Source organism: Cheilinus undulatus, linkage group 7, assembly GCF_018320785.1.
Source record: "Cheilinus undulatus linkage group 7, ASM1832078v1, whole genome shotgun sequence".
In the NCBI taxonomy this organism is placed as follows: domain Eukaryota; kingdom Metazoa; phylum Chordata; class Actinopteri; order Labriformes; family Labridae; genus Cheilinus; species Cheilinus undulatus.
Window position 1 is genome coordinate 52,827,902 of NC_054871.1, and position 27,186 is coordinate 52,855,087.

General features: G+C 38.0%; 1 protein-coding gene across 1 annotated transcript in view; it reads left to right on the top strand.

The window, feature by feature from the left end:
• The first annotated feature begins 7,281 nt into the window (after positions 1–7,281).
• Positions 7,282–27,186, top strand: part of paics (phosphoribosylaminoimidazole carboxylase, phosphoribosylaminoimidazole succinocarboxamide synthetase) — a 32,664-nt gene continuing 12,759 nt past the window's right edge. The window contains exons 1-7 of the mRNA XM_041790500.1: positions 7,282–7,751; positions 7,841–7,894; positions 8,310–8,924; positions 16,291–16,362; positions 16,611–16,768; positions 22,328–22,484; positions 22,588–22,785. Coding sequence (XP_041646434.1) covers positions 7,448–7,751; positions 7,841–7,894; positions 8,310–8,924; positions 16,291–16,362; positions 16,611–16,768; positions 22,328–22,484; positions 22,588–22,785 — 1,558 coding nt within the window. The 5' untranslated portion in view covers positions 7,282–7,447. The remainder of the gene's footprint in view (positions 7,752–7,840; positions 7,895–8,309; positions 8,925–16,290; positions 16,363–16,610; positions 16,769–22,327; positions 22,485–22,587; positions 22,786–27,186) is intronic.

Here is a 27,186-nt window from a genome sequence, read left to right on the forward strand (position 1 = left end):
GCGTGTCGACCACGAAAGGCTGGCAGTTCTGCAGCTCTGATATCCCGGTGGTCGAATATCGGGTGTGACAAATACCGAGGTTACCGTAACGCAGCTTCATGAGCGCCTCAGCAGGGAACGCTGTGCTCACCAAACCCATCCCCTGAAAATGAGAAAGGCAAAAGGAGTTAGTCATGGATGTTGTCAGACTCACATTTAGAAATAAAGTGATGCACCGGTAGATGCTTTACTACAAACTTATAAATTTTTCATGGCTCAAATTTTTAAAATTTAGGCTACTTACTAATCCTTATTTTACACTGAAATTAAAACAAGACATTTATAATGCCAAAAAAATGCTTTTATGTCAAAGTTCGCTATTTTTGGATTCTATCTGTTTGATACAGAGTCATACCCGTTATGTTGCAGAACCAGAATTAAAATTGTCCAGAAATCCCTGGAGAGAATTTGGTTTTTTCATTTATTCTAATACAAAATAAACAAAAAACTAATAATAATGATAATAATAATAATAATAATAATAAAGATAATAATAATACATTAAGGTAAGAAATAAAAAGCATTAGACATGGAAAGAAAGTTCAAACCCCAATTCCAAAAATGTTGGGATGTTAAGGGAATGCAAGTGAAAAAAGAAAACTGAGATTTGCAAATCCCTTTCAGCCTAAATTAAACAAATAGAGCAGAGACCAGAAACTGAATGATGAAACAGATCAACTTTATTGTTTTTTGGACATCTAATGGTGAGTTTTCACTCCGTTTAGATCGACTACCTTGTGGTCAGAGGTGAGTATACAACACATCTTATTTCTAAAAATCTCTAACAGAATTCATTATATTTTTAAATTAAAGGCCTTAATTTAATATAAATGCTTAGTGAAATGTAATGAAGTAAATTTACTGGAATAATGTAGATTAACACAAATCTGATGTTAAATACTTCATAAACAGCTCCTCTGCTTTAATGAATATTTGATGGTTCCTTATATTTCTACTCCCATAAATCTCATACTTCATTGCTGTACTGTTCAAAAAACATATCAGCCTTTTTTCTAAACTCATGAACAAAATATAAGAAATTAGAAATATGCTGAATAGACTAACATATTGATGTAACTCTGATATAGAATAAAAGCAAATTAGTAACATTTTATTCTACTATTAAAAATAAGAGCAGTCAGTATTAATGAAGATACCGGCACAGGTCTACTTGTATGCAACCAAGTCTGAATTCAGGACTTTTATTTATAATAGAGTAATTTCATGATATGGTGAGGAGATTTAACCATTCCTTTATTCTTAAGCTGCAGATTTAATCCACAACTGTTTTAGTTTTCTTTTTATAGTGGACTCAGTCTAATGGTGTTTAGTAGCCTTTATTATGATACTTTACAGAGCTCACTCACCCACTGCTTCGCTCTCTCTGATGTACCTGTCACACACCTGCCTCTCCTCCTCTGTACCTCTCCACCTCCACATGTAGCTGCAGCAGCATCAGACTTTCTACTGCATGGACTGCAGAGTCTTTACACGTTTTGTGCATCTTGATGGGCAGTTTTTGTTCTAATCTGATGTTTATTACAGATCCAGTCAATTATTTTTGCACTTTAGTTTTGTTTTCTCCAGACATTTGAGTTTCACTCTTTACATTGGAGCAGAGGGGGAAGGGGAGGGCCCCAAAGTACGTTGGCCTACCAGGAAAATGCCTGGTATGTCAGGTTGCCAGTCCAGCCCTGTCTGTGATGGAGGGGGTGTATTGGTGCCCTGGCATGGGTCACTAGCTGTGAAGGCAGCATTAAGAGTGCAAGGTTTTGGAGCAACATCTGCCTCCATCCAGACCACATCTTTGCAGGAACGTGTCTGTGTATTTTAGTGAGATAATGCAAAGACACATTCTGCACATGTTACAACAGCATGGCTTCACAGTAAAGGGGCAGGGCCCAGACTGGCCTGGATGCAGACCAGATCTGTCTCACAATGAAAATATTTGGAGAAATATGGAGCTCAAATACGACCATGGAATCTTTGCACCATTAAGCAAGAACGTCAGTGGTAAACAATAAAGTTGGTCAGTTTGAACTTTAAATTTCTCATTTTTGTGCTTTCTTTCAGTTGTATGAAAAGATTTGCCTGAAAACCTTTTATTCTAATTTTACACATCATCCCAACTTTTTTAAAATGGGGATGATTTTGGCTCAGTAAGCCGTGCACAACAACGATAGAGTTGAAGATACATGTCCCTCTCATCCGTGGTAACTTGCCCAGAGACCGTCAATGGTTTTTGGGGGACATCTACAGCACAGCCGGGGCTTCCTTGCAACCCTACTACCCACTTGTATGGTACCCTAGGCTGTGCTAACTCGCTAAATCCAATCCTTACCCCACCCTAAAGGTGGAGACTTTGCTATGTTTTTAAACAGATTATTTTCCCATGCACCTGGTAATTATAAGGACATCCAGAGCATGACCAGGGTTGTGACAATCCTCCTTCCTATTCAACGGTGCCTTCAGGCAGCTAACTTGCCATTACACGCCTGCCTTCGGCCTCAAACATGCTAAAAGTTCTGCATAAAACTATATACAAAAACACAGATAAACATAGCAAAATTATAAAATGGTTGTAAAACAGAATAAGGGACTTGAATAGTCCTTTATTTTCTCTTATTTCATTTCATTTACATATTTTTATCTCCTTTGTTTTACATATCTCTAAATACTTCAACCCTTATTTCTTTTAATTTTAGCTTTACATAATCTTATCCTTTTTTTTTGTATTTTCAGTTATTTTTTTATGGATGAAACTTTTTTTTTTTTTTTTTTTTATAAAAACCAGATTCCATCTTTTCCCATGCTGCATAGGAGCTCTGAAATATTCACCCAGAGTGTTTTTAGTGAGATTAACTTTGGTACTTTGTGTTCAGTGATGACATTTTTTCATTTTTATTCCTGCTGCAGCTTTAAAGGAAAGCAGCTTAACTGAACATCATGATGAGTGTTACCTTGTGGGTTGTGTATGTGGGGGGGCTGGCTCCATTACTCAGAACTATCCCGGCGCTCTCCTGACCCCTGAGCAGACACAAACACAGATGTGAGAATAGAACTCTGAGGTTTAATCAGGAACGATATCTCAGTTTGTTTCCTGCAGGAGTAAGCATGAAGAAACTTGTTTTGTTGTGAAACTCAGCATGAGCCTGGAGGCAAAGCAGACTGGTTAGATTCAGTTGATAAAAAGAAGGAATCATGTTAAAAACACGCAGACATGATGCACATAAAACTTTGACACTTCAGTGCTTTACACTGCAGAATTAAGCTTCTGGATCTTTAGTGCATTTATTTATATTTATAGGTGTTCTGTATGGATCTGTTTATGCACATTTGACTGTATTTATGCACCTTTAGTAATGCTTTTTAAACTACATGCCGTCACAAAACAGTCACTTCATATCCCCGCCCCTCTGAATGAGCATGTGACACATATAAATCTTGATTTCTGAATGTTGAAAAACACAAACATGTCTGCTGTGGAGCCTACATACACCGAGAGTCGCCTCGCTGCAGCTTCAGCCCTTTTACCAAGCTGCTTCTCAGATTACAGCTGGTCCCGCCTCCTCGGCACACAGCTTAAGCCAGTGGTGAGGCTGCTTTTCTGCATGGAGGCGTTGCTTTCAGGCTTAGCCGCCTGGTTGCCTAGGGAACCGGGCAGCAGAGACAGGCGGATTGGGGAAAAGAAAGCGTTTCCAGGTCAGCTCAGACATGGAGGGAGCAGCAGAGAGACAAAGAGCAGGCCGGGAGGTGGTGGAGGGCTCGGCGAAGAGGCCGTGGGGGGAGGCTGAGGTGCTCGCTCTCATGTCAGTTTGGGACGAGGTGGGCGCTCAGCACGTCGCCGAGAGCAGGAGCACGTTTGAGCTGATCTCAGAGCGTCTGAGGAGGCTCAGCATTGTGCGCAGCTGGTGGGAGTGTCAGGCCCAGTGCAGGAGCCTGGGGCTGCAGAGCAGGAAGTGTGACGCATCTGCAGCAAATTACAGCCCATTCTGTTTTCATTGATATTTATCAACCACTTTATTCTGTTTTTATTGATATTTATCAACCACTTTATTCTGTTTTTATTTATATTTATCTACCATTATATCCTGTTTTTATTGATATTTATCAACCACTTTATTCTGTTTTTATTGATATTTATCAACCATTTAGTTTTTATTGATATTTATCAACCACTTTATTCTGTTTTTATTGATATTTATCAACCATTTAGTTTTTATTGATATTTATCAACCACTATATTCTGTTTTTATTGATATTTATCTATCATTATAGTCTGTTTTCATTGATATTTATCAACCACTTTATTCTGTTTTTATTGATATTTATCAACCACTATATTCTGTTTTTATTGATATTTATCAACCACTTTATTCTGTTTTTATTGATATTTATCAACCACTTTATTCTGTTTTTATTGATATTTATCAACCACTTTATTCTGGTTTTATTGATATTTATCAACCACTTTATTCTGTTTTCATTGATATTTATCAACCACTTTATTCTGTTTTTATTGATATTTATCAACCACTTTATTCTGTTTTTATTTATATTTATCTACCATTATATCCTGTTTTTATTGATATTTATCAACCACTTTATTCTGTTTTTATTGATATTTATCAACCATTTAGTTTTTATTGATATTTATCAACCATTTAGTTTTTATTGATATTTATCAACCACTTTATTCTGTTTTTATTGATATTTATCAACCACTATATTCTGTTTTTATTGATATTTATCTATCATTATAGTCTGTTTTCATTGATATTTATCAACCACTTTATTCTGTTTTTATTGATATTTATCAACTACTTAATTCTGTTTTTATTGATATTTATCTATCGTTATATTCTGTTTTTATTGATATTTATCAACCACTTTATTCTGTTTTTATTTATATTTATCAACCACTTTATTCTGTTTTAATTGATATTTATCTACCATTATATCCTGTTTTTATTGAAAGTTATCAACCATTTAGTTTTTATTGATATTTATCAACCACTTTATTCTGTTTTTATTGATATTTATCAACCATTTAGTTTTTATTGATATTTATCAACCACTTTATTCTGTTTTTATTGATATTTATCAACCACTATATTCTGTTTTTATTGATATTTATCAACCATTTTATTCTGTTTTTAATTGATATTTATCAACCACTTTATTCTGTTTTTATCAACTATTATATTCTGTTTTATTAATATTTATCAGGTTTGGCTAAGATTTTATTTGACCATGCTGCCATTTACTCAAAGCTTTTTGAATCAAGATTCAAGTTGCTTCTCAAACTCAGAATAAATACTTTGTATACACACTTAAACACTGTTGTCCTAAGTTTAATAACATTTAAAAACAGAAACACAGGACAAAAAAATACAGATGAGGCCTAAAGAAGTCAGACATGGAATGGGTTTAACCCAAGAAAGAAGTTTATTAGCAAATGTAAAGTTATTTTTAGTTATTACGGGGAAAAATCGATATAGTTAATCTCTATGACAGCACCAGAACGTTACAGCTTAAAGCAGTGGCTTTCAACTGGTCCACCACAGGACCAACCAACACCTCAGTAATGTAAAAATCTGGACCCAAAAAATGTTCAACCACTTAAATTAAGGAAATTTACACTTTGCAGTTTGGAACCTAGATGGAAAAAACATATACCAATGAACAAAGGGATCAGTCAAAACTTTGGGAGGGCGTCCATGCAAACATTTTATTTCATTCTGTTTTGCCATTATAATGGAAGTTTTGGTTGTTTTTTTAAAGGTCTCATAAAACTGTTGGGTCCAGACCCACCACTGAGAACCAGTTGTGGCCAAAGCTGCTATGTTTTCCACTGGCAGCGCCCACAACCTCGGTTTCTGAGCACTTTTTACCCAAGTGTGTTAATGCTGGGTTATAAAATTTGACTTCTGCTTCTTTTAGTAGTAATTCTTGACAACATGACAACAATGAAGCTGCAGACATGGAATCTTTACCCTCGAAAAGACAAGTTGTGTAGCTATTTCCTCCAACACTGTTGACAAAACTGATATCAGAAGCCCCGCCTCTTCTTGATTTTAATTGGTCAGTGAGAACCAAGTACCACTGAGGAGTGCAGCGCTCATACAAAAGAGGAACTTTTTTTTCCAACTCAGAAATAATAAAAAATATGTAAAATATATTTTCCTGTTTTTATACAACCAACCAGTGATAATTTTGTCAACTAAAACTATGACTATAAATGTTCGTTGACAGCCTTTTTTCCATGACAAAAACAAGACTAGACTAGCCAAAATAGATCTTTGATGACTAAAACTGACAAAATGTCGGGTTAGTTTTTGTCAAGATGACTAAAACTAGACCAAAATGTAATTTAGTTTTCTTCTGACATTTAAAATCTGTGATATTTCTCCTCTGTGGAGTCAAAAAACAATGGATCTGTAACTGTTTTGCCTCTCAGCTGTAGAAAGCAGGGACCCCAGGTTTGGCAGGGTGCAGAGAACACACTACCATGATCTGGTACCAGATTTATGCAGGATAGTAAATACTTGGACTAAAAGTAAAGACTAAAATGTGAGGACTTTTTATGAACTAAAACTAGACTAAAACTCTAAAGGGTAGAAATTACTAGAATGTGACTAAAACTAAGACATGATAAAAAGACTAAAATTAAAAAACAGCTGTCAAAATTAACACCGCAACCAACGATAACAACAAACCAGGATTTTTTTGAAAAAAGCACAAACCAGAAGGTAGCCGACCGGTGTTCATCTCCTGTGACATATTTGAGAGACTTATCCCTCAATAATTATGCCAACTTTCTTTTCTCTGAACTTGGCGTCAATCCCACTTCTACCCCTTAGCTCATTGGTCACCAACCTGGGGTATGGGAACCCCCTCGGGGGGGCGCCAAAGATCTTGGGGGGGGGGCACAGAATTGCCACAGGTTGCAGAATCTAATCTCTATATCGCTCTGTATTGAGATTGCTAATCAGGAACCTAATTGCCAGCAGCTAGGGGTACCAGAAGCCCATAACAAGAGTCAATAGCATTTTGCAAATTCTTCATATGCACAACCCACATCCCACAAATGAATGTTCCTTACAACTCCATTTACAAGGGAAATAAACAGGCTTTCCAACAGTATATGTTACAACAAAGAAATAATCTTCCAAACACTAATTTTCCTACTTTTTGTGCTAGACTTATAACCAGATTCTGTGTTTTCATATGTGCAGGTCTAAGATCTCAAATCCATCGGACCCTTCCTTACACCCCGGCTGTGTCCGAAGAAGGCGGCCGCCACTGGACGGATGATGAGGTGCGAGCTCTGCTGTGCGTCTGGGCAGACAGCCGAATTCGGGAGCGCTTGAAGAGCACGCTACGCAACAAATGCATCTTCCAGGAGATGGCCTTTCAGATGCAGAGGAACTTTGGGGTGGTGCGAAACTGGAAACAGTGTCGGACTAAATACAAGAACTTGAAGTATGACCACAAGACGGCCAAGAGCGCTCACGCTGCAGCGGGAAGCAGCTCGGGAGGGCCAGGGAAGTACATGAAGTTCTTCGATGAGGTGGACGCCATTCTGCTGGACCGCGGGTTGGAGGACGGGACGATTGAGATGCAGAGGAGGCTGTACAATGGAGAGATACGGGCAGAGAGGCTGCAGACACCGGGGTCAGAGAGCGAGCTCGTCATTGAAATCGATGATGGTAAGAATTCAGCCTGCAGTAGTTTGAGCACCTTTTGTTTTTAAAGGCTGATGGAAAAATCAGTGTTTGATCTGCTGCTCTCATTTTAGACAGCAATGATTACGACATAAACGGAGACACAGAAGCAAAGTGGAAAAGAACAGGTATGCAACATCAGTATCTTAAAGTCCAAAGATGCATGAGTTGATATGGATAAGCAGAAGAAAATGGCTGGATGTTGAACATGTATTTTCCAGTGATAAAGCTGAGGTTGTTGGTGCCAGTTTGGCTCAGTTGGGAGAGCAGACACTCACATCTATGCGGTGGTTGCAGGTTCAAATCACAATCCTGGCACTGTTTGATACATGTCTTTCCCTCTTTTCCCAGTCTGTCTTTAGCTGTCCTATTAAAATTTACATTCATCTTTCTATATTCTGGCTTTTTAGCCTGTGTTTTATAAGACTCAGGACAGAGCTGAAATCTGTATGAGATCAGCAAAGATCAAATCCAACTATCTAAACCTCAAACCTAACTAAATGATATCTGTTCTTTCCTGTCAATGCTTGTCTTCTCCTACAGATGCCACTCTGACACTCACAGACCAACCAGATCAGTTCCATGTGGTCACGGTGCCAGACACAGGCCGGAACTGGAGCGAGCAGGAGGTCCGAGCGCTGATCCAGGTCTGGTCTGACAAGACCGTATGCAGACAGCTGGAGAGCTCGACCAGGAAGAGAGACATCTTCGTTCAAATCTCCAACAGGCTGATGCAGCAGGGCATCGACCGCGACTGGAAACAGTGTCACACTAAGTACAAGAACCTCAAGTACCTCTACCGCTCACTCCAGAGAGGAATGACCGACGAAACCGACCCCAGACGCATCATGAGGTTCTACGATGAGGTGGACGCCATCATGAACCGCACAAAGAACGGCTCTCCACACGACGCAGCAGCGTCAAACAACAGAGACTCAGGCAGACTCTTGATGCCTGAGGACTGTGGAGACGAAGAGCATGTAGAAGTCAAACTGAACAAAATGAACTCAGAGAGGTTTGCAGCATCAGCAACAGAAGATAGAACCTGCAGCTCTGGTTCTGCACCGTCTGTAAGCCTTGATGCTCCTGCAAACAATAAAGAACCGAGGATCCACATGGTCCAGGAGGGGCGGTTGGATCTACACCACAGATTCATGAGTAAGACCCCAAATTTTTCTTTTTTCAATGTGATGGGAATTCCTCACACGCAGCTTCTTTCTGCTTATTACAAACACTTCCTGCCACCACAAGGCTCCAAATAAAGCATTAAACTTCTATTTTATGTCTTATATCAAGAGATATAAACTACTTCCTGGAATAATTACACATTAGTTGTCTTTTTCTTGTACATAACTTAAGACTTCTTCACAAATTTCTACTTAACTTTCCTGTTAAAATCTTACATCCACTCCATAGAGGGGGTATGACATTTTTTTTATTGCATAATCGGCATTAAAATGCTGTAAAGCTTTAAAAACAACATCAGATCCATAGGAAATGTGCCTAGTAGAAGAATTACACCTTCAAAAATTGTCGGCAGACTCCTGAGCTAGTGTAAACTGCATGAAAACATAGGCAGGGTTCCAATGTTTCTGTGCAATCTAGACAGTGTGTAGGAGCTTCCTAGTTTCAGCTGGTGATTAAAAACATGAAATTAGCCAACACTGGATGCATGACACTTCTGCCTTTGTTGCTGCTATATGTGTAGTACTGTTGTGACTGATTTTAGTAGCGTTGTCCTCTAGTTTAACTGTGGCATTGTGACAACCTCGTCACACATCTGTCAACATTTTGGAACTGCTTCTTTCTGATAATTTAAATCAGTGATCATCAACTGGAGGCCCGGGGGCCACAGCAGGCCCCCTACAGCTTCCCATCAGGCCCCCAGAAGATTTTTAAGATCAGAAATTGTCTAGAGGAAAAATATGTTGGGTAATTCAGGGTATATTATTAAAAAAATGCCAATAGGCTTTAAATGTTGTCTCAATGTTTGATCCATTTTACAGAAATCCACCTGTCAGTCATTATTAGTGAGTATGATGCATGATAAAGACATACTCATGAATTCGTTCTTTATAATCTATAAAGCGGCAGTTTTCCATGTCAACTTTCTGCTTTAGGCACTTTGAGAGTTCAGTTTTTCCTGCCAGAGAATCGCTGGTTTCCTGACGGTTTCCCCACCAATCATTTAGCATCAAACCCAATAGAGTGGTGCAGTTGTGACGTAATTTTGTAGGCAAACCCGGATGTTAGCATTGCATGGATTCCCTCAGCGTCAAGCCTATGGGATTTTTCAGTGGGTTTTTGGATTATTGCTGAAAATAAGATCTGTGTCCAATAAAAGTTAATGAAACGTACACGTTTTGTTCATAAATATAACCTTCATAAATGGATACTATAAGCATCATATCTGGTTCATTAATGTAACTGACATAAGTGAAAAGCTAACGCCATGCTAGCTTGAACTACAACATGGTCAACTGAATTTAACGTCATCACCCGCGGATACAAGTGAACGGCAGGCTCAGCTGCCGCGCTTTAGATGATGACGTAGAGCCTTCCCGACAAACGCTGTCGTCCTTGATAGCTGTCTTTCAGCAACAGCCTTTATTAAGATGTGAAAAGATACACAACTCAAAGATAGGGCATGTTTCAGATGTATTTTATGTTGTAGCATAAAATGTTAAACTCTCTTGAGCTTGTGTTCACCACTGACCTTATTTCAGGCATTTAACTGGAAACTCATTCAAAAATCCCATAGACTTTCAGAGGAGGGAACTGGGAGTGCTAAAATCCTAACTCACTTCTGCATTTTAGGACTCATTCCTGCACCACTCTATGATGACAACATGCCAGCCCCAGAAATATATAGCATAAATATCACAATCGCCCCCTAGTGGCAGCTGCAGTTTAGGGGACTGGATCTGACCTCACTGCCAAAGGCCAAAAACAATTCAAATTTTTGAGGGAAAAACATAAAGAACTAAAAAATTACATGTTAACTGGGCCAGAATATTAAGTTAAATTTAGTTTTTGGGAAGTCTGGCCCCTTCAGTGTCTTCCAAGAAAAAGTGGCCCTTACAAATGTAGTTGATGACCCATGATTTAAATGCTTCAATACTTAAATTTCAACCAGAATCATACAGCAGTTTTCATTCTAGTGTTGTGATAGAACTTTAATATAAAGGCTCATCAAAAAGAATAGCATGCCATGAGAAACACAGGCAGTTTTAGACCCTTTAAAGGAATACTGAAGCCTCCAAAGTTTAATCCCAGCACTGTTAAAGTAATGATCAGTTCTTCAAATATTTTGTTTTTATACTCTTTATTAAAGCAAAACAGTCAATTCAAATCAGTGCTGATACCATATTAAGGTGAAGAGGGTAATTTATCCCTTCTTTAATAAATGGCATACAATCCTATATGCTAACAATGTGAAAGGTGGAATCATTTTTGAGATAATGGTTTTTATTTTTAGTCCCTTTTACTTAAGAGGCATGTCATTTAAGTGTTGAGAAAAGGACTCTGCTAATTTGCAGTAGAAAAAATAGTCATTAATTTGGTAGTAGCTCTATAACATGTCTCAACAATAAGACTTCTGACACGGCAAGAGGAAAATATTTCTTGTTGATCATGAAAGCTGCTGTTGGCAGAAGGGATGAAGTCCTGTAAGAGCTTTATGTGGCACTAATATTCCAAGAGCAGAGCACCACTGAAGGATAAGGATAAAATTTATTGTCCCTGGAGGGAAGTTCGTCATGGACAAAAGGGAAAATTAGCTGCTAACAGTCAATACACCAAAAACAAAACAGACAACGGTCCACAGAGTCACAAAATACAGGATAAAAGATTAAAAATAGAATTACAGGTAAAAGTTTTTATTGCACCTGCCCTGTAATACTACCCCAACTTGGGAAATTATCTAATTGCGATTTTTTTTTATCCAATATTGCGATTTAATATGCAATTATTACTTAAGTTTCTCATCTCATGTATTTTCCCAAAAAACAAACAATAATTCATTCTATACTATAACCAACACAATATTAGATTAAACTAGGGCTGGAAATTTTTGAAAAAATATCTAACTGTGATGTTTTGGACTTATTTTGCAAAGTGAATATGCACTGTTGTATTAAAGAGCGTAATGTTAATATAATTCTCATATTTAACAAGAAAAACATACAAAAATGAAGAAAATATGATTTTTTTGTTTTTGTAAAATATGCCACTAAAATGACTGCATGATATGTAATGCATAACATCTCTGCTGCAAAAAAAAAAAAAAAAACAACTTTTAAACTGGTATTTTGTCACAAACTTAAGGTTAAAGAAATATTGCACCTTCTGTGATTTGAGAATTGCAGCAGGCCAGACTGTGATTTAATCTGATATGCGATTAATTGCCCAGCCCTAACCCCAACCTCACTGTGATAAGCAGATTAAAACATACGGCACAAACACACTGTGCAAGAAGACAATATACATGCAAAATTAAAAATATAAGAAAGCAAATATGAGGCAATTCAAAATAACCCAGCAAAAAAAAAAACAAAAAAACAAAACAAAACAAAACAAAAAACAAAAACAAAAAAACAGGTTTGATCTTAAAATTCCCCCCAGTGAAAATTGTTGTTTTTTTTTCTTAGGTAAGGTCCTGTGATTTTCACAGACCCTCCATGACACAGAAATGCTTTGCTTAAGTTATGTGATTTAAGGTGGTCATGAAACCAAGACTTAAACTCTGGTAAAATTTTGGTTAAAAGAAAAACAAACAAACAAGCTATGTCAATAGATTTCAATGACAAAATTAACATAGCAGCCCCCAAAAAAACTCAACAAAAATTCTGATTTGTATTCACCCCATGTCTAAGTTGCATAAACCCAAAGATAACATCTGACAACAGGTCAACCTGACCTTATGTTTTCACACTAGTACCTGGAGTTAGGGGACACGCCGTTCAAAATAAGACTAGAAACTTTAAATGTATTCAAAGACGAACCTATTAAAAAGCAGAACAAAAGAATCCCCAGTACTGGTTAGGTTCCTAACTGAGTGAGATGACCCGGAAGTATTTTAATGTTGGCCATGATAAAGGTCGTTGGAATTCTCTAACTGAAAAGGTAAGGAGCTTTATTATCTCCTTTAGCCTAGGAACCATCCTTTACCAAAGGAGAGATGAAAAGATAACCCACAATTCTTTGCATAAACTTCATTTAAAGTGACGCACCTGTTGACCGCTCACCAAAACATGCGATAGTTTGACTCTAACTTTACTAGCCCCTATTTAAACAGTTAAATTTACTGTCAAACTTATAATTCATGTGATAAACAGAAGGCAGTAGGGATGAACAGACATGAAAACTATATCAGTCCACTTATGATAACGATTTCATTTCTTCTCATTTCCATTTTTATCCAAACAGTAGACTGATCAGTCAGCATTTCAAACTGCATTTATTTTGCTATTTTGAAATATTAAATTAAATATGATAAATATTTCCAAATAACATCCAATTAAAGCGAGAAGTAAACGGACTTAAAATCAAATAAAAATTAACAGACGAGAAAATTAAAGAAACTGGATAGGTAGAGAATAAAACAAAATGATTTAATGTCGTTGTGAAATAAAAGGACTTGAACATTATTCATGCAGTCGTATTGACTCTGCAGACAGTTCAGATTTAGAGAAAAGTTTCTGCTGTTCTGGATGTTCACAGTCACACTTCAGGGTATAAAAATCTTAATGAGCTCATATTCATCACCGAGGTTTTCACGTTTCATTCGCAGCACATAAAAACAAAGGGAACGGACCGAGTGGTGGGTGCGAATTTTGTAGTCCATCAACGTTAAATTGTAGTTTTTAAACAAATAACACACGTCACGTCCGTAACATCCGCCTAGGGACAGTGTGGTCAGATTCCTGATCACTGTGTTCTCCTTTCCTATCCTTACTCCCACCTTTCCAGGACCCTGTGACGTTTTTCACTGGGGTTAAGGAAAAGTGGATAGGAAAGGAAATATAAGGTTTTTTTTGGACTTTTCAAACAGACCCAAGGTCTGAAAATCAGCTGTCGAATCTTGTGGCGGAAGTGGTGAGGGACTTCCGCCGAGGTTACCACAGCAACCGCAGGAACACGGCGCCAAATTGAGATGGGAAAGAGCAGCGCGGGAACACCAGTGAGACCAGTGAGACCACCGAGTGCGGCAGAGATTCAGAGATGAGGACAATTAACAGGAAAACCAGCTCGGTGTGGAAATCCTTCGAGCAGATAAACGAATATGAGGTCAGGTGTAAAATCTGTAAGACTCTGCTCCAGTACCATTACTCTACAACAGCCATGCACGCGCATTTAAAGGCGAAACACGCTGGAGAACTTAAAATCCTGTCCAGAGACCAGCGTAAGGTGGACAGCTACACCACCGTGCTCGGTAAGCCTGATGATCGACGGGAGCAGAAAACAACCGACCTCATCTCCGAGATGATCGCCACTGACATGCTCCCTCTCAGCTTGGTAGAAGGAGCGGGGTTTCGGAAATTTATGGAGTTCATTCATCCAGGATACCGAGTCCCCTCAAGGGACACCATCAATGAAAACCTGGAGAAAATGTATGAGCACGAAGGTGAGCAACAAACACCGTTTTGAAGGGATTTACTAACTTTGTAGAGGCTTTAAAAGTCACTGCCATGTGATGAGATGTACACCAGCAGGGGCGGAACTAACGGGGAAATATGGGGGGCTTCACCCAAACACCTTAGGGGGGGCTTTTCCTCTATAGATCAGTATGTGCTACTTTGACATCATGGTTACTCAGTTACTCAAAACTATCAATATAAGTAAAACAAAAATGTGAGAACATGTTTCAAAATAAAAATGAGGCTCTGCAAAAAAAGAAAAACTTGTGTGCTTACGAAATTAACTAAAACAAGAAAACTTCAGGTTAGGTATGCAAGTTAATACATTTCCTGCCAAAATTCACTTTTTTATTTTGTTGTTGTTCAATGTTTACAGCAGACCTAGGCTGACATGTACAGCTGTTATAGAATAATAATTACAGCTGAAAAAGATTGATATTTACAGCTGAAATATGTCAATATTCACAGCTAATATAGGCCGATATTTACAGCCAATATTAGCCAAAGTATCACAATATTTATAGCCTATAATTACACCAGATATAGGCTGATATTCATTGGTAATATAGACTGTTATATACAGATGAAATAGGCCATTATTTATAGTTGCCATAAGAAAATATTTACAGCACATTTAAAACCAAAATTCAATTTAAATTCAAAACCAATGTGGGTCAATATTCATGACAGATATAGGCCGATATTTACAGCCAAAGTAAGCCCAAGTATTACGATATTTATTGACACTATTGGCTGATATTTATAGCCTATTATTACACCACATATAGACTGATATTCATAGGCGATATTGACTGATATTTACAGCTGATACAGGCAAATGCTTAGAACTGATACATGCAGATATTTACAGCAAATATGGTTTTATATAGGACAAAATTTGTCATTAGACTGCTATTTACAGCTAATGTAGGCTGAAAGATACAGATGCTATAGGCCCATATTTGGAGCTTATAAAGACTGATATAAGTCAGTACTGACTGCTGCTAAACGACCAATTACAGCTGATATTTTCAAAGACAAAGGCTGACATTTATTGCAGATGTAGGCCAATATTTAAATTAGATACGGGCCAAAATTAACTGTAGATATAGGCTGATATTTAAAGACAATATAGGTCAATATTTATGGCTGATATAGGCTGATATTTACAATTAGGGATGCACGATATTATTGGCCTAATATTGTTATCGGCAGATATCAAAATTTCTGCTGATATTTACATCTGATATTTTGGCTGTGAATATATATTGACTGTAAAATTTGGGTCTACAACTTTTAAATTAGTGGAGTTTTAGGCTGGACACACATTTAAAATGTGTTTTAAGAACAAAAGTTTGTTTCTTTTTTCATCTTCAACCCTTAAATTGTCTTCAAAGAACTGAATTTTTAGTTATTCAAAACATAATTAAATATTGGTGTCGGCTAAAATGAGTCTGTAAATATCGGCGTATTGGATATTGGTAAAACTCCAATATCGTGCATCTCTATTTAGAATTTAAATTGGCCAGTATTTACAGCTACAGAGGGTGCTTTGGTGACAGAATGCACAGCTGATGACAGACAATATTAACTGTGGTCCATCACAAATAAGCAGCAAAAAGTATGACTGAGAAACTGCAACAGAACAGCAGCTTCAGCAGCACTTCCTGCTTCATCATGGAGGATTCTGATGCTGTCTGCCATGTCAGATCACATGGAGATCAAGAGATAAAAACTGAAATGTACTTATCACAGGAAAATCAAATAAACAGATGGATCACAGTCTGATCAGTAGCTTTTCTGAGGAGTTATTTTTGTTTGTCTAACTTAAATTAGAACAGCTTTTTGGTTTTACAGGAGAGCGTTGTTTTGTCTGTCGTCTACAGGCTCCTCTTATAATCAGACCGAGACACGCTTCTCCCCAAACAGACGGAAGAAGAGGAAATCTGTGGATCAAGGTTTGAAATGCACCTCCATCTGTAATCACTTTGTTTGTCACATGCCGTCCTCATTGACCGAGGCGTTTGTAAATTGTGGCTCTGTCCCGTGATGAGCCTGATAATGAAGTTAGAGATAAGAAAACGCTGGTGACTGCTAACAAGAGTCATGATGGAGTCGACTGAGAGGAATAGAAAAATGGAAATGTTAAAGAAACATCTCTCAGATAAAGTGCGGACAATAACCACAATGCGTTTGTTCTGTTTAGACTCCACGCCACATACAGCGGCGAAAAGGCTGTACACGGGGGCTGAGAGTGATGGTAACCCAGAGGTCCCATGTAAAGAAGAAGACGATCACATCCCCATAATAAAGATCAATTCAGTCCGGTCAATGGCCTCCTCTGACTCGTCCCCAGACAGACAGGTAAAATGGGTTAAAAATGTTTCACAACTTAAACAAACTGAGGAAGTTAAACTAAAACCAGAGCATGCTGGTGGCCACACTGAGCTGCCGTAATGATAAGAGTGTCAAATCAAGCGATTGGCACGGCGGGTTTGTCTTCTTTTTTCTTCTAGCCGGGTTTCAAACCAGCTCCGGGCAAAGCGCCACCTGCTGTATGCAGAATTCATTCATAAATGTGTAAGGCATGATGCTACCAATGAGAGAGCAGGAGGAGGGAGGGAAGGAGGAGCTGTCATGCTCTAGCATGATCAGAAACAACCAAGCCCAATGTGGGCTCATGTCAATCTGTAAACATTTATCAGACATTTCTCAGGTTTTGGCTCCATCCAATAACTGTTACACATACTAGCACAATTGACTTCTTTACATTCAGTTTACTGTCAGACAGGAAGGAATCAATTAAGAATTTTAGGAAGCAGCATGCTAGGAATTTGCATTGATTTCTATTAGGGGAAAAAAAGATTAATTTATCAGTTAAATATTGGAGGGCTCATTTGATAGCGATAACTGATCAATACATTATTGTCCTCTAGTTGTTTATCTTGTTCTTCTTCCAGTTTCAGCCTGTTTAAAACAATGCTGTCATGAGTCACACTTTCAACAACAAGCTGTTTCAAGCAACACAAACAAAAACAACATTTTTTAAAATATTTCACTGCGCACAGGAGTGTACCGAAAAATGTAAAGAATCTCTCCCTAAGTGTGTGTTTATTTTCATACTGATGATCTGGATTTGATCACCCAGAGGTTTGTTTTGGATTTAAGTTTGGTGATAAAATCAGTTTTAGTGGATGGAGAGGCTTCTAAACAGACTCGTCTTGAGTGTAGGTTGAACATATTTGTTTGTACTGTTTTAACTGTCCAAGTGTTCCTTTTTACAGCAGGAAAGCTTTTTGCCTTCTCCTGCATATTTCTGTCTCCTCATTTATTGTTTTATTTCCAGATCATCATGCACTGCTTCTTTTGTGTTTTTAGTACAAATGCAATCAATCTAAATCAGTGTAACTCAACCCTACTCAACCAAAGAGCCAAACTGTTTAAAAATATCTTTGCAAAAGCCGCAATCTAAGTGGTGAAAAGTGGCAATTAAGGGTTAAAGTGGAAATTAAAATAAGTTACAGGTGGCAAAAATGTCAAAAGTGGCAAAAAAATGGGCAAAAAGGGGAAAATAGGTATAAATTGACCAAATCTGGGTGAAAATTGGCAAAATTTTGTGGAGGAAAGTGGCAAAAAAAGGGCAGAATTGGCAAAAATGGGTGAGACGTGACAATAACATTAGTTACAGGCATGGTTCTAATAATTTTTGATTTTTCATTAGTTTTTATTTTTATTTCGTTTTTACTTTCTGTGTTTGATTTCAGTTAGCTTTTATTAGTTTTGACTGCTGGTTTGTTGTTTAGTATAGTTTTTATTTTGCATAAATCATTTGTTTTAGTTTTGTTTTGATTAGCTTTAGTGTTAGTTTTTAGTTTTTTTTACAGATAGATGTTGGAGCTGAGTGAACGTCATACATTTTTAAATACACATTTAATAGGCCACTCTTCACTTATAATTATTTACTTAATGATGATGTTTGAATAAAACTCCAGACATAAAACTACCACTGTGTGAAGTCTTAACCAATCAAATCAGGCCATTTTAATCTCCCCAGACTCTGGTGTAGGTGCCAGTCAGTATGGTTGTGTCAAAGACTAAAACTAAGGATATTTTGTCTCCATTTTTATTTTATTTTAGTTAGTTTTGTAAGTGCTCTATACAGTTTAGTTAGTTTTCGTTTTTGTGGTAAAGCTTAGATTTTAGAGATGCTTTTCAAAGAAAATGATGGATGATGGTTGGCTATTTTGGTATTTATATCTCACACTGGGGCATTTACTGGAGTTCTGTGACTTTATTAACATAAAAGAGATGCTTTCTAATTTTTTTCTGCTCATTATTAATTCTTTAGTTATAGGGGGAGGGTCCTCATATTGGTCTTTGCCCTGGGCCTCCAAATGACTAAAACCAGCCCTGCCTCACACCTGCAGCTCTCCAGACACATCGCTTCACCCTGCCTCATTTTGGAGCTTTGCTTTTATATTTCTGCTCTTCTGACATTTATGATCATTAGTGCATTAAAGGTCAAATAAAACACCCATGTTTGGACAAATTTCATTATAAATTAGATATTACGTTATCGCCACATGTGTTACAGCCTACTGTTAATGACGCGCATTGGCACAGTTGTCGTAAGATATGGGTGTGAGAGAGCATCGGCAGGCGTTGCTGGAGAAAAAGTAAAAACAAGGAAAAGGGAAGCTTCAATTTGAACAAAAGACACACCTCAGTGAATAAACTCACTGAAGACGCACCCCCTGCGGACTTTGCTCTCTTCTCTTACACATGCTCCGCCGTCGAGCGCATCTGACGGTATAATATACGGCTTTAAAATAATAAACGTTTAAATTTGGAAGTTAAAGCCTTTCTTCTACGTGTGGGTAACAGATTTATTGATGTGACCTACCATTAATCTTTACTGATGACAGTGTTTACCTTCATAAATGTTTTTAAAGTTTTTTTTTTTTTTTTTTTTTTTTTTTTTTTTTTTTAGTAAGCCTTCAAAGAGCCGCAACTGGTCACTAAAGAGCCACGTGCGGCTCGAGAGCCGTGGGTTGAGTATCACTGGTTTAGTGTATTGGTGCTTGGTCAAAAACAATGTAAAACTTGATAAAGGGGAATTCACCAGCAGACGTCTTTGGCATCTGTTGTAACTGACAACCACAAATTCAGAAGGTTAAAAATCATTACAGAACACATTTTTAGAGACATTTTATCATTTTAAACATGCACAGTTTTGTTTCTTTTAACATTTCTAACATGCACTTTTTTTGTAACTTCAGCATTTATCATTTACAAGTTTCAAGTGTTGCCATTTTCAGTTTTATGGTTTGTCATGCAGTTTATTACTTTAACATTGATCGTTTTTTATAGATTATCTCATCACTGTATTATCACCTTTATCCTAATTTACACACTTTTGTATTACTTAATATCTCATTCCATAAACACATTCAAATGAAGAGAGGGTCTCTTGTGCTTCAGCCCCTCCACAGGTGGAGGACGGTGCTCTCAGAAAGGATCAGCAACATACAAAGGTGTTTCAATGGCTCTAACAGGTAAATCCAAGGAAGAAACTGGAGCACACCAATCACTCAATGCCGTTTAATCAGGTGCAGAGGACTAACGTTTCAAAACCTGTTTTGACTCTGATGAAGACGCAGTACAAGTCTCTGCACCTGATTAAACGGTATTACTGATTTGTGTGCTCCAGTTTCTTCCTTGGATTTTCCTGTTAGATAGAGCCATTGAAACACCTTTATACATATTGATATGCTTAATGATAACTGAATTTGCACGCCTTTTTAATGCTTAGTAAATGAAATCAAATGAATTTCCATCACCTTTATTATCACCACTTTGTTACCTTCACCTTTGTGACTCCTTTCTTTAATGAAAATTAAAAGTTTCTTTGCTGTGGGTGATAAATGATTGAAAGACATTTAGTTTAAATTTAATTTATCAATCAGTTTCTTTTAATTCACAATGACTCTTATCTCCTCCACTTTTCATGGATTTTTTGTTATTTCACTCCTCATATTAAAAGACCTGTAGCATCTTTATTCAACCTTTAGAATGAGGGATGCGTGATGTTTTTGGCATGATATAATTATCGACAGATATCAGCTTAAAAAGTGGATTATTAGTGCCAGCAGGTATGACAGTTTCTCAAGATTTTAGAACTGTTGAGGGGTGCATGATACTGGATTTCTACTGATATATCATGTGCTGACATTTACAAAATAATCTTAAGCTGATTTTGATATTTAAATGTTGTTCAGACCTAAAACTTCAGTCACTAAAACACACAATTTAAAGTTGGAGGATCAACAAATTAACACATTTTGGTTGTTAAATTTCATTCTAAAATGTAAGTAGTGATGAAGAATAAAGACAAAGGCTTCAGCTGCCAAAGGTCTGTTGATTCAGCCTAAAACTCCACAAACTTGTTTGTCCCACAGCCAATATTTACAGCCGAAATACTGGTTGTCAAGGCAGAAATTTCAACATCTGCCAACACTGATACATGCTGATAATATTAGATATCCCTAAAATCTTGCCTATAAAAATCTGCCTTTATCAGCTGTAAATGTTGGCCATACAAACAATAAGTTAGTGGAGTTTTAGGCTGGACCAACAGACCTCTGTCAGCTGAAGTCTTTTTCTTTATTCATCATTATTCTTTTCACTTTAAAGTGTGTCTGAGGGACTGAAGTTTTAGGTCTGAAATAAGTGTTTAATATTGGTATTGGCTAAAAAGAATCTCTAAATATCAGCATATTGGCAAAAATCCAGTATGGTGTATCCCTAATCTTTTTATCTTATCCCTTGTAAGACCTTTCTTTAAATGATCAATAAAAGTGTGAACAAAAATGATGACTGAAAAACAATTAAAATACATTTGGGGCCATCAAATTCTGAAAAATCAAGTCAATTCTACGTTTCTTGGTTTTTAAACATCACAATTTTAATCTCTTTCACTCGTCCTTTTACTTTTGTTATTTTAATTCCTCATTTAAAGTTACCTGTCACCTCTTAAATAATGTTAACATTCGTTGATGTTATGGTTTAAATAGTGACCGTGTTAACTGAGACTCTTGGCCTGTTTAGTCTGTCACTGTCATAGTTACAACAGATTTTGATGACGTAAAGTGTCCCAATGAATGGCTCTTTGTTTAGTTCATTCAGCAAGTTTTAAGGAATAAACCCAAAAGGCGTCCCTTATGAGACATTCAACTACAACCACAGAAAGTCATCAGTTAACACGGTCACCAGTTAAATCGTTACTCCTATCCTTGACTCACCTGTGCTGTAACGCTGTCAGTCCAAGAGTCAACACCTGTGCCACCTCCAGCTGCGTGGGCCACTCTCCCGCTGCCACACAGCCGAAAACCCCGCACTCCTCCCCGATACCGGACTCCTCAAACTCCATCTCCGTCCGTCCCGGTGCTCTAACGGCTGCCCCGAGCAATCAGCGCGTGCGTGTTAGCCGTAGAGACCCAGCACGTGCAGGCAGGCTTGACTTAACGAAACGTGAAACGTGGCTCGTTAAAACCGTTCAAACTTAGCTGGCATCCTGAAAGCAGCCGTTAAACTGAGAAAATAACGGTTATGACAAGTTTACCGAGAGTAATCTTAACGGGAGAAAGAGGCCAATCAATCTGATTAATCGGACATGATAACTGGTGAAACGCACGTGCTACTCCGCGAGGAGTTGAATATCAACTAATCGGAAGAGGTCCGGCGAAAACCGCATAAATCTTCCTCTCTGATTCAATCAAACGTCCCCTCAGAGAGAAAACGGGGTCAGTTTGTGTGAGGATAAACTCAAGAAAAAAGTTCTTGGTATGGCAAAGATTTGGTAGAGCGTCTTCCCCTTGCGTCATCGAAATAAGCTGCTGTGATTGGTTGTCGGAGTGAGAAAAGGTCTGTGATTGGCTCTCAGAGCACGTAGGGCTCTACTTCTACTTCCCTCTTGTGCTGCCTGCATGCCTCTCGCTGCCTCTTCATCCACCAACTCTCCAAAGTTTTGTCTTTCAGAGCTGCGGGTCGCGAAAAACCTCCAACATGGACTCCACATCAGGTACACAAGTTTAAAATTCACTTTCACTATTACTTTTAACGTAAAACACGATGTTTAACTCGCCCTTTTTCTGTTTTCGTGCGTGCCTTTTGTTGCGTTTTAGAGCTGAAGATCGGCCAAAGGCTGAATGAGGGAAAGACGAAGCAGATTTTCGAGCTCCCGGACCAGCCTGGACTGGTTCTGGTCCAGTCAAAAGACCAAATCACGGCTGGGAACGCCGTGAGGAAGGACCAGATGGAGGGAAAGGCTGCTATCGCCAACAAGACGACGAGCTGCGTGTTCAAACTGCTGCAGGAGTCTGGTGAGAGAAATTAGCGTTGGAATAAGGCTGTCAGAAAGTTCAGTTCCTCCGTACCACGTGGGGTAAAACGTTAAAATAAACGCTAGGGTACACCGTGTTGACTTTAGAGTGTAATTCTATTCTGTATACTCTCCTTTTCCATAGGGTATAAAAAATATCAGTTATACTCTTGCAAAAGCAGAAGGGTAATCTAATTTCAATCCCCAAATCTATTTAGCCCAAAGAAACAGTCTACAGATCATCATGAACTTTGTTTAAATCTGTGTTTGTGCTCTTCTCAGTGCAGAGAGGCTGCATCCATCGCTGAAGACCACTCCACTTTCAGTTCACTTGTATAGTAATTGTTTTTTTTCTCAGGGAATTAGAGCTATATCATGACTATGCATATGATAACTGATTAAGTTAATGCATGCAGAGAGAGCTTTACATTAACAATAGTGTCACTTTTGCTCTAAGTACCTTAATTTTCATTAAAAGAAAAACTTTTTAAAAAGTTAGTTTATTTTAAAGTATTGCAAACTATAATAACCACCATCATTCTCTGCATTTCCCTTGGCAATAGACGAATGATACCATTCATGTATGGTATCATTATTACAAAGTGCGATATTGTCTAGTATAATCACACCCAAACATTATTACAAAATGTGCACCACTAATTTGAAGGTAGGATTCTTTGCAAGATACATGTGTAGCCTGAAAAAGTAGCTTAATATGCAGAAATGTGAACTTCACTGGCACGGCATTACATATTCATACTTACTAAACAATTCAGCTAAAATACTCAACTACTGAAGATATGTTTAATAATGTTACTGCAACAAAAATCAGAAAAATACAATAGGGTAAAGGGTCCCTCAGTGGTGTATTACTCAGAGAAGACTAGTATGGGTCATTTTTTACCCCGAGACAACACAAAGAACACAAACACACAGAAATTCTCCAATATTTGGAGGCTAGAGCTGTGATTTTGACATCTGTATTTATGCTGATATGGCTTCACTTTTAATAGAAATGTATCAGAGTTTACTGAGGGAGATCAGTGCTCATTGGTAGAGGTTTCTCTTTGTCCTGGCCCAATGAAATGGTAGCAAATTCTGTCATGGTCTTAAGGCGCTCTCGCTCTACGCCCATTTGCCCCAAACTGCATTTTAATCCAGTCCACTGGTGGGCTTAGCGTGGTTACCAGTTGTGCATACTAGGGAAGAACGGGGTTGATTGTCACACTTTTTACTCAATTGTAAATTTTTCATCATCAAAACATCTTTCAGAAGTCATTCCTACATTGAATTGAAGCATCAGTAACAAATTAGTGGGATGTTTGTCACGATGTTATTTTAATGGGAATCTTAAAAAGAAGGCAGAACCGAATTTGAAACTTTAATTGCATTAAAAGTGGACAGATACTTAACTTAATGCATTTTAACACAAAATGAGCTGGAGCATATTTAGACCACCCTAAAGCACATAAAGAACAAAACAAATGGGCCTAACAGTAATAGCCTCCTCACCGAGGCTACACCCATTCACTGTCATCTGACAACCAACCCCAACTAGAATTTCTTGCAAGCATCAAGGCCAACATCTGTCTAACAGCTAGTTAGCTAGCTAACAACAATCTAAATCAGTAGTTCTCAACTGGTGGGTCGGGACCCAAAAGTGGCCCGTGGCGCAGTTTTCAGTGGGTCTCAACTAGGTGTCTGAAAAAAAACAATGGTGGCAAAAGTCCTGAAGTCCTTATTGGACATGCATGGATAACTTTAATCTTAGCATGTTTTACTGTGAGATTGGGTAAATTTAAATGTTTGATCAATATTTTAATTTATTTCCTCCTCATGCAATAAATGGCTACTTTTCCTATGATAATGAAATAATTTCTCAAGTTACCAGGAAAATTGGCAAAAATTGACACATAATGATGGGGAAAGAGGGTCTAAAATTTGGCAGTTTTGTCCCTTTTCCTTTTTTATACCAGGTGTTTTGGTCCAATCGTGCTCCAAACTGCAACATATTCAATTAACTAAACATGCGTTGTTGAAAATGTTTAAGGAACTTGGGTCATGCTCTGTTAAAAGACAGACGGGTAGGTCCTGAGGCCGCACCAGTGTAGAACCACTATGCCAAGGTGAAGCTTTCCCTTCACATGTTTTAAATGTTGCAGTTGTTTTGTTATAAATCTGTTGTGTAAAAGCCTAGAAGAAAGATACTGAGGAGCTTTATAACGTGACGTGAAAATCTAAAACGTCCTCTCACTTCAGGTTCTGCTGTCCTACTTCAGGGAAGACTGTGGATTAGCTCGGATCCCAATTTTGTGAATTTCTATACCAAATATTTTGAAACAGTGCCCTCTGGTGGCGAGATACAAGTGTGACAACCAACCCTGTTCTTCCCTATAGCAAGTCATACAGCACACGGCTAAGGAGCTGGTGGCTGATTTTTCCCAGTATTCACATCTGCCCAAATTTCCAGCACCTGACCAGTATAATCCTGTGTAATTTTAAATGATCAAGAGGAATAATCGTATCAATCAAATGTCCACATCCACATTGCAAACCCTTGCTAATTCATGAGCAAACACACCTACTGTAGGCCTGTGTGATATATCAGTTTTATCGATAAATCAGATTTTTTTTGTTAGGGCGAATTAAAAAATAAAAATCTAGATTTTTTGATAGTCCTCTGCGCTCCTCTTTCTCTCCCCCTGGGGCTCCCGTAGTTTAGACCCTTCCCCTCCTTCACCACAGAGACGCGCAAACAACAGCACGGCTACCGGCGCAAATGCTGAGTTTCGTCCCATAAGAACTGTATATTTTCGTCAGCTGTTTGGACCTGGTTCAGGTTTGCAGCTTCGGACCACGACCACACCACAGCACACTGCAATATTTGTTTAAAAGCTGACAACTAAAGGAAGCAGCACGACAAACGTGTGTCACCATCTCGAAGACATGCAGTCGAGTGGCGAAAGTGTGTCTCAATACGAAATTGACAAAAGCTTTACATCCATCAAACACACACTCAAAGCAGCCAATAGCACTGAAATCTAGTGGTGGTCACTTGGAAGTAAACCAGTATTGAATAACCAGTGAATAATAAGGACCGTGTTCACTTTGCAGAGCGTATGTGTCGGTCTGTTTAGGGCTTTAACACAAGTTGGGCCGCCTCTGTTTGTTTTTCGCTCAGCGCTGCAATGATTCCGCAGAAACAACACTTTGAAATATGTTTAAACTCCTGACTCGCTTAATAAATCCATGTTCAGTGTTAGAAACGAGCTGTGGCGGTAAATGACGCAGAGATGTATGAAGACATGCTGCTGTAAACACTGCACTTTGCAGAAAGTCGCCGGTACCGCTGCAGAAACTTAGTTGAACAATAATAAAAACGCTACTTCCCAAAATTCCTTCACAATAAAAGTCTGCAGCTGTTGATATTTATTAAAGGCTTTTATTGTGAAAGCCCCCAATAGGAAATAAGGTGTAGTCAATCGTCGCTTGACTCACCTCAGCATTACAGAAGTGAAATGACAGTTGACAGTCATGTTATGCTCAGACATGAATTCTGTATGCCATCACAGGTTTCTGCAAATAATTGCAGCCTGTCTGTGTGGATGTAAACTCTCCTTGCAGTAAAAAGGTGCATATTTGAGACCAAATTACAGCTTGCTGTTACCCAAGAGGAAAATCCAGTTGGTATTTGTTACATTTGGCCTAATTCACAAAATAAAAGAAAAACATGCTTTTACTTTTTTTGGTCATTTATAGGTGTTTTTTAACAAGGATAAGAAAAAATCATTTAAAATCGTAAATCAAATTTATTGAAAGAAAATCGGGGATTAGATTTTTTGGCCATATCGCCCAGGTCTACTCTACTGTGTCGGAGCTGACATGGGAGTACTGCTTTAACAGCACACATGCTGGGCTAACAGATAGGACTTTGAGGTTCCTTACCTGTGCATGTTTAACCCCCACTCATTTGTTAAGTAGTTGCAGCAACATCATAGAGCTGACTAATTAAAATAAAGGTACTCAAATATTCCCTTACATTTATAAAGTTTTGTTTTTAAAAGTTAAGCAGAATCAATCCATCAGAAACTAGAACAGCAGTTGGAGAGCGCAGACCTCCGCCGTTAGCCCTATCTCTCATAAAGAATTCTTAAAAAAAATCCTGGATCCAGACGTGATCCGGATCACTCCCAAAATCTTATCAGTTCTTCCTTATGCCATTTCTGACATATCCTGAAATTTCATCAAAATCCACCCATAACGTTTTGAGTTATGTTGCTAACAAACAAACAAACCCTGCCAATCACTTGACCTCCTTGGAGGAGGTCATCATAAGCAACGGTAACACTGCCACATTTCTGCAGTATGAGAGTCTACCAGTAGAAGTTCTTGTTGAACTTAT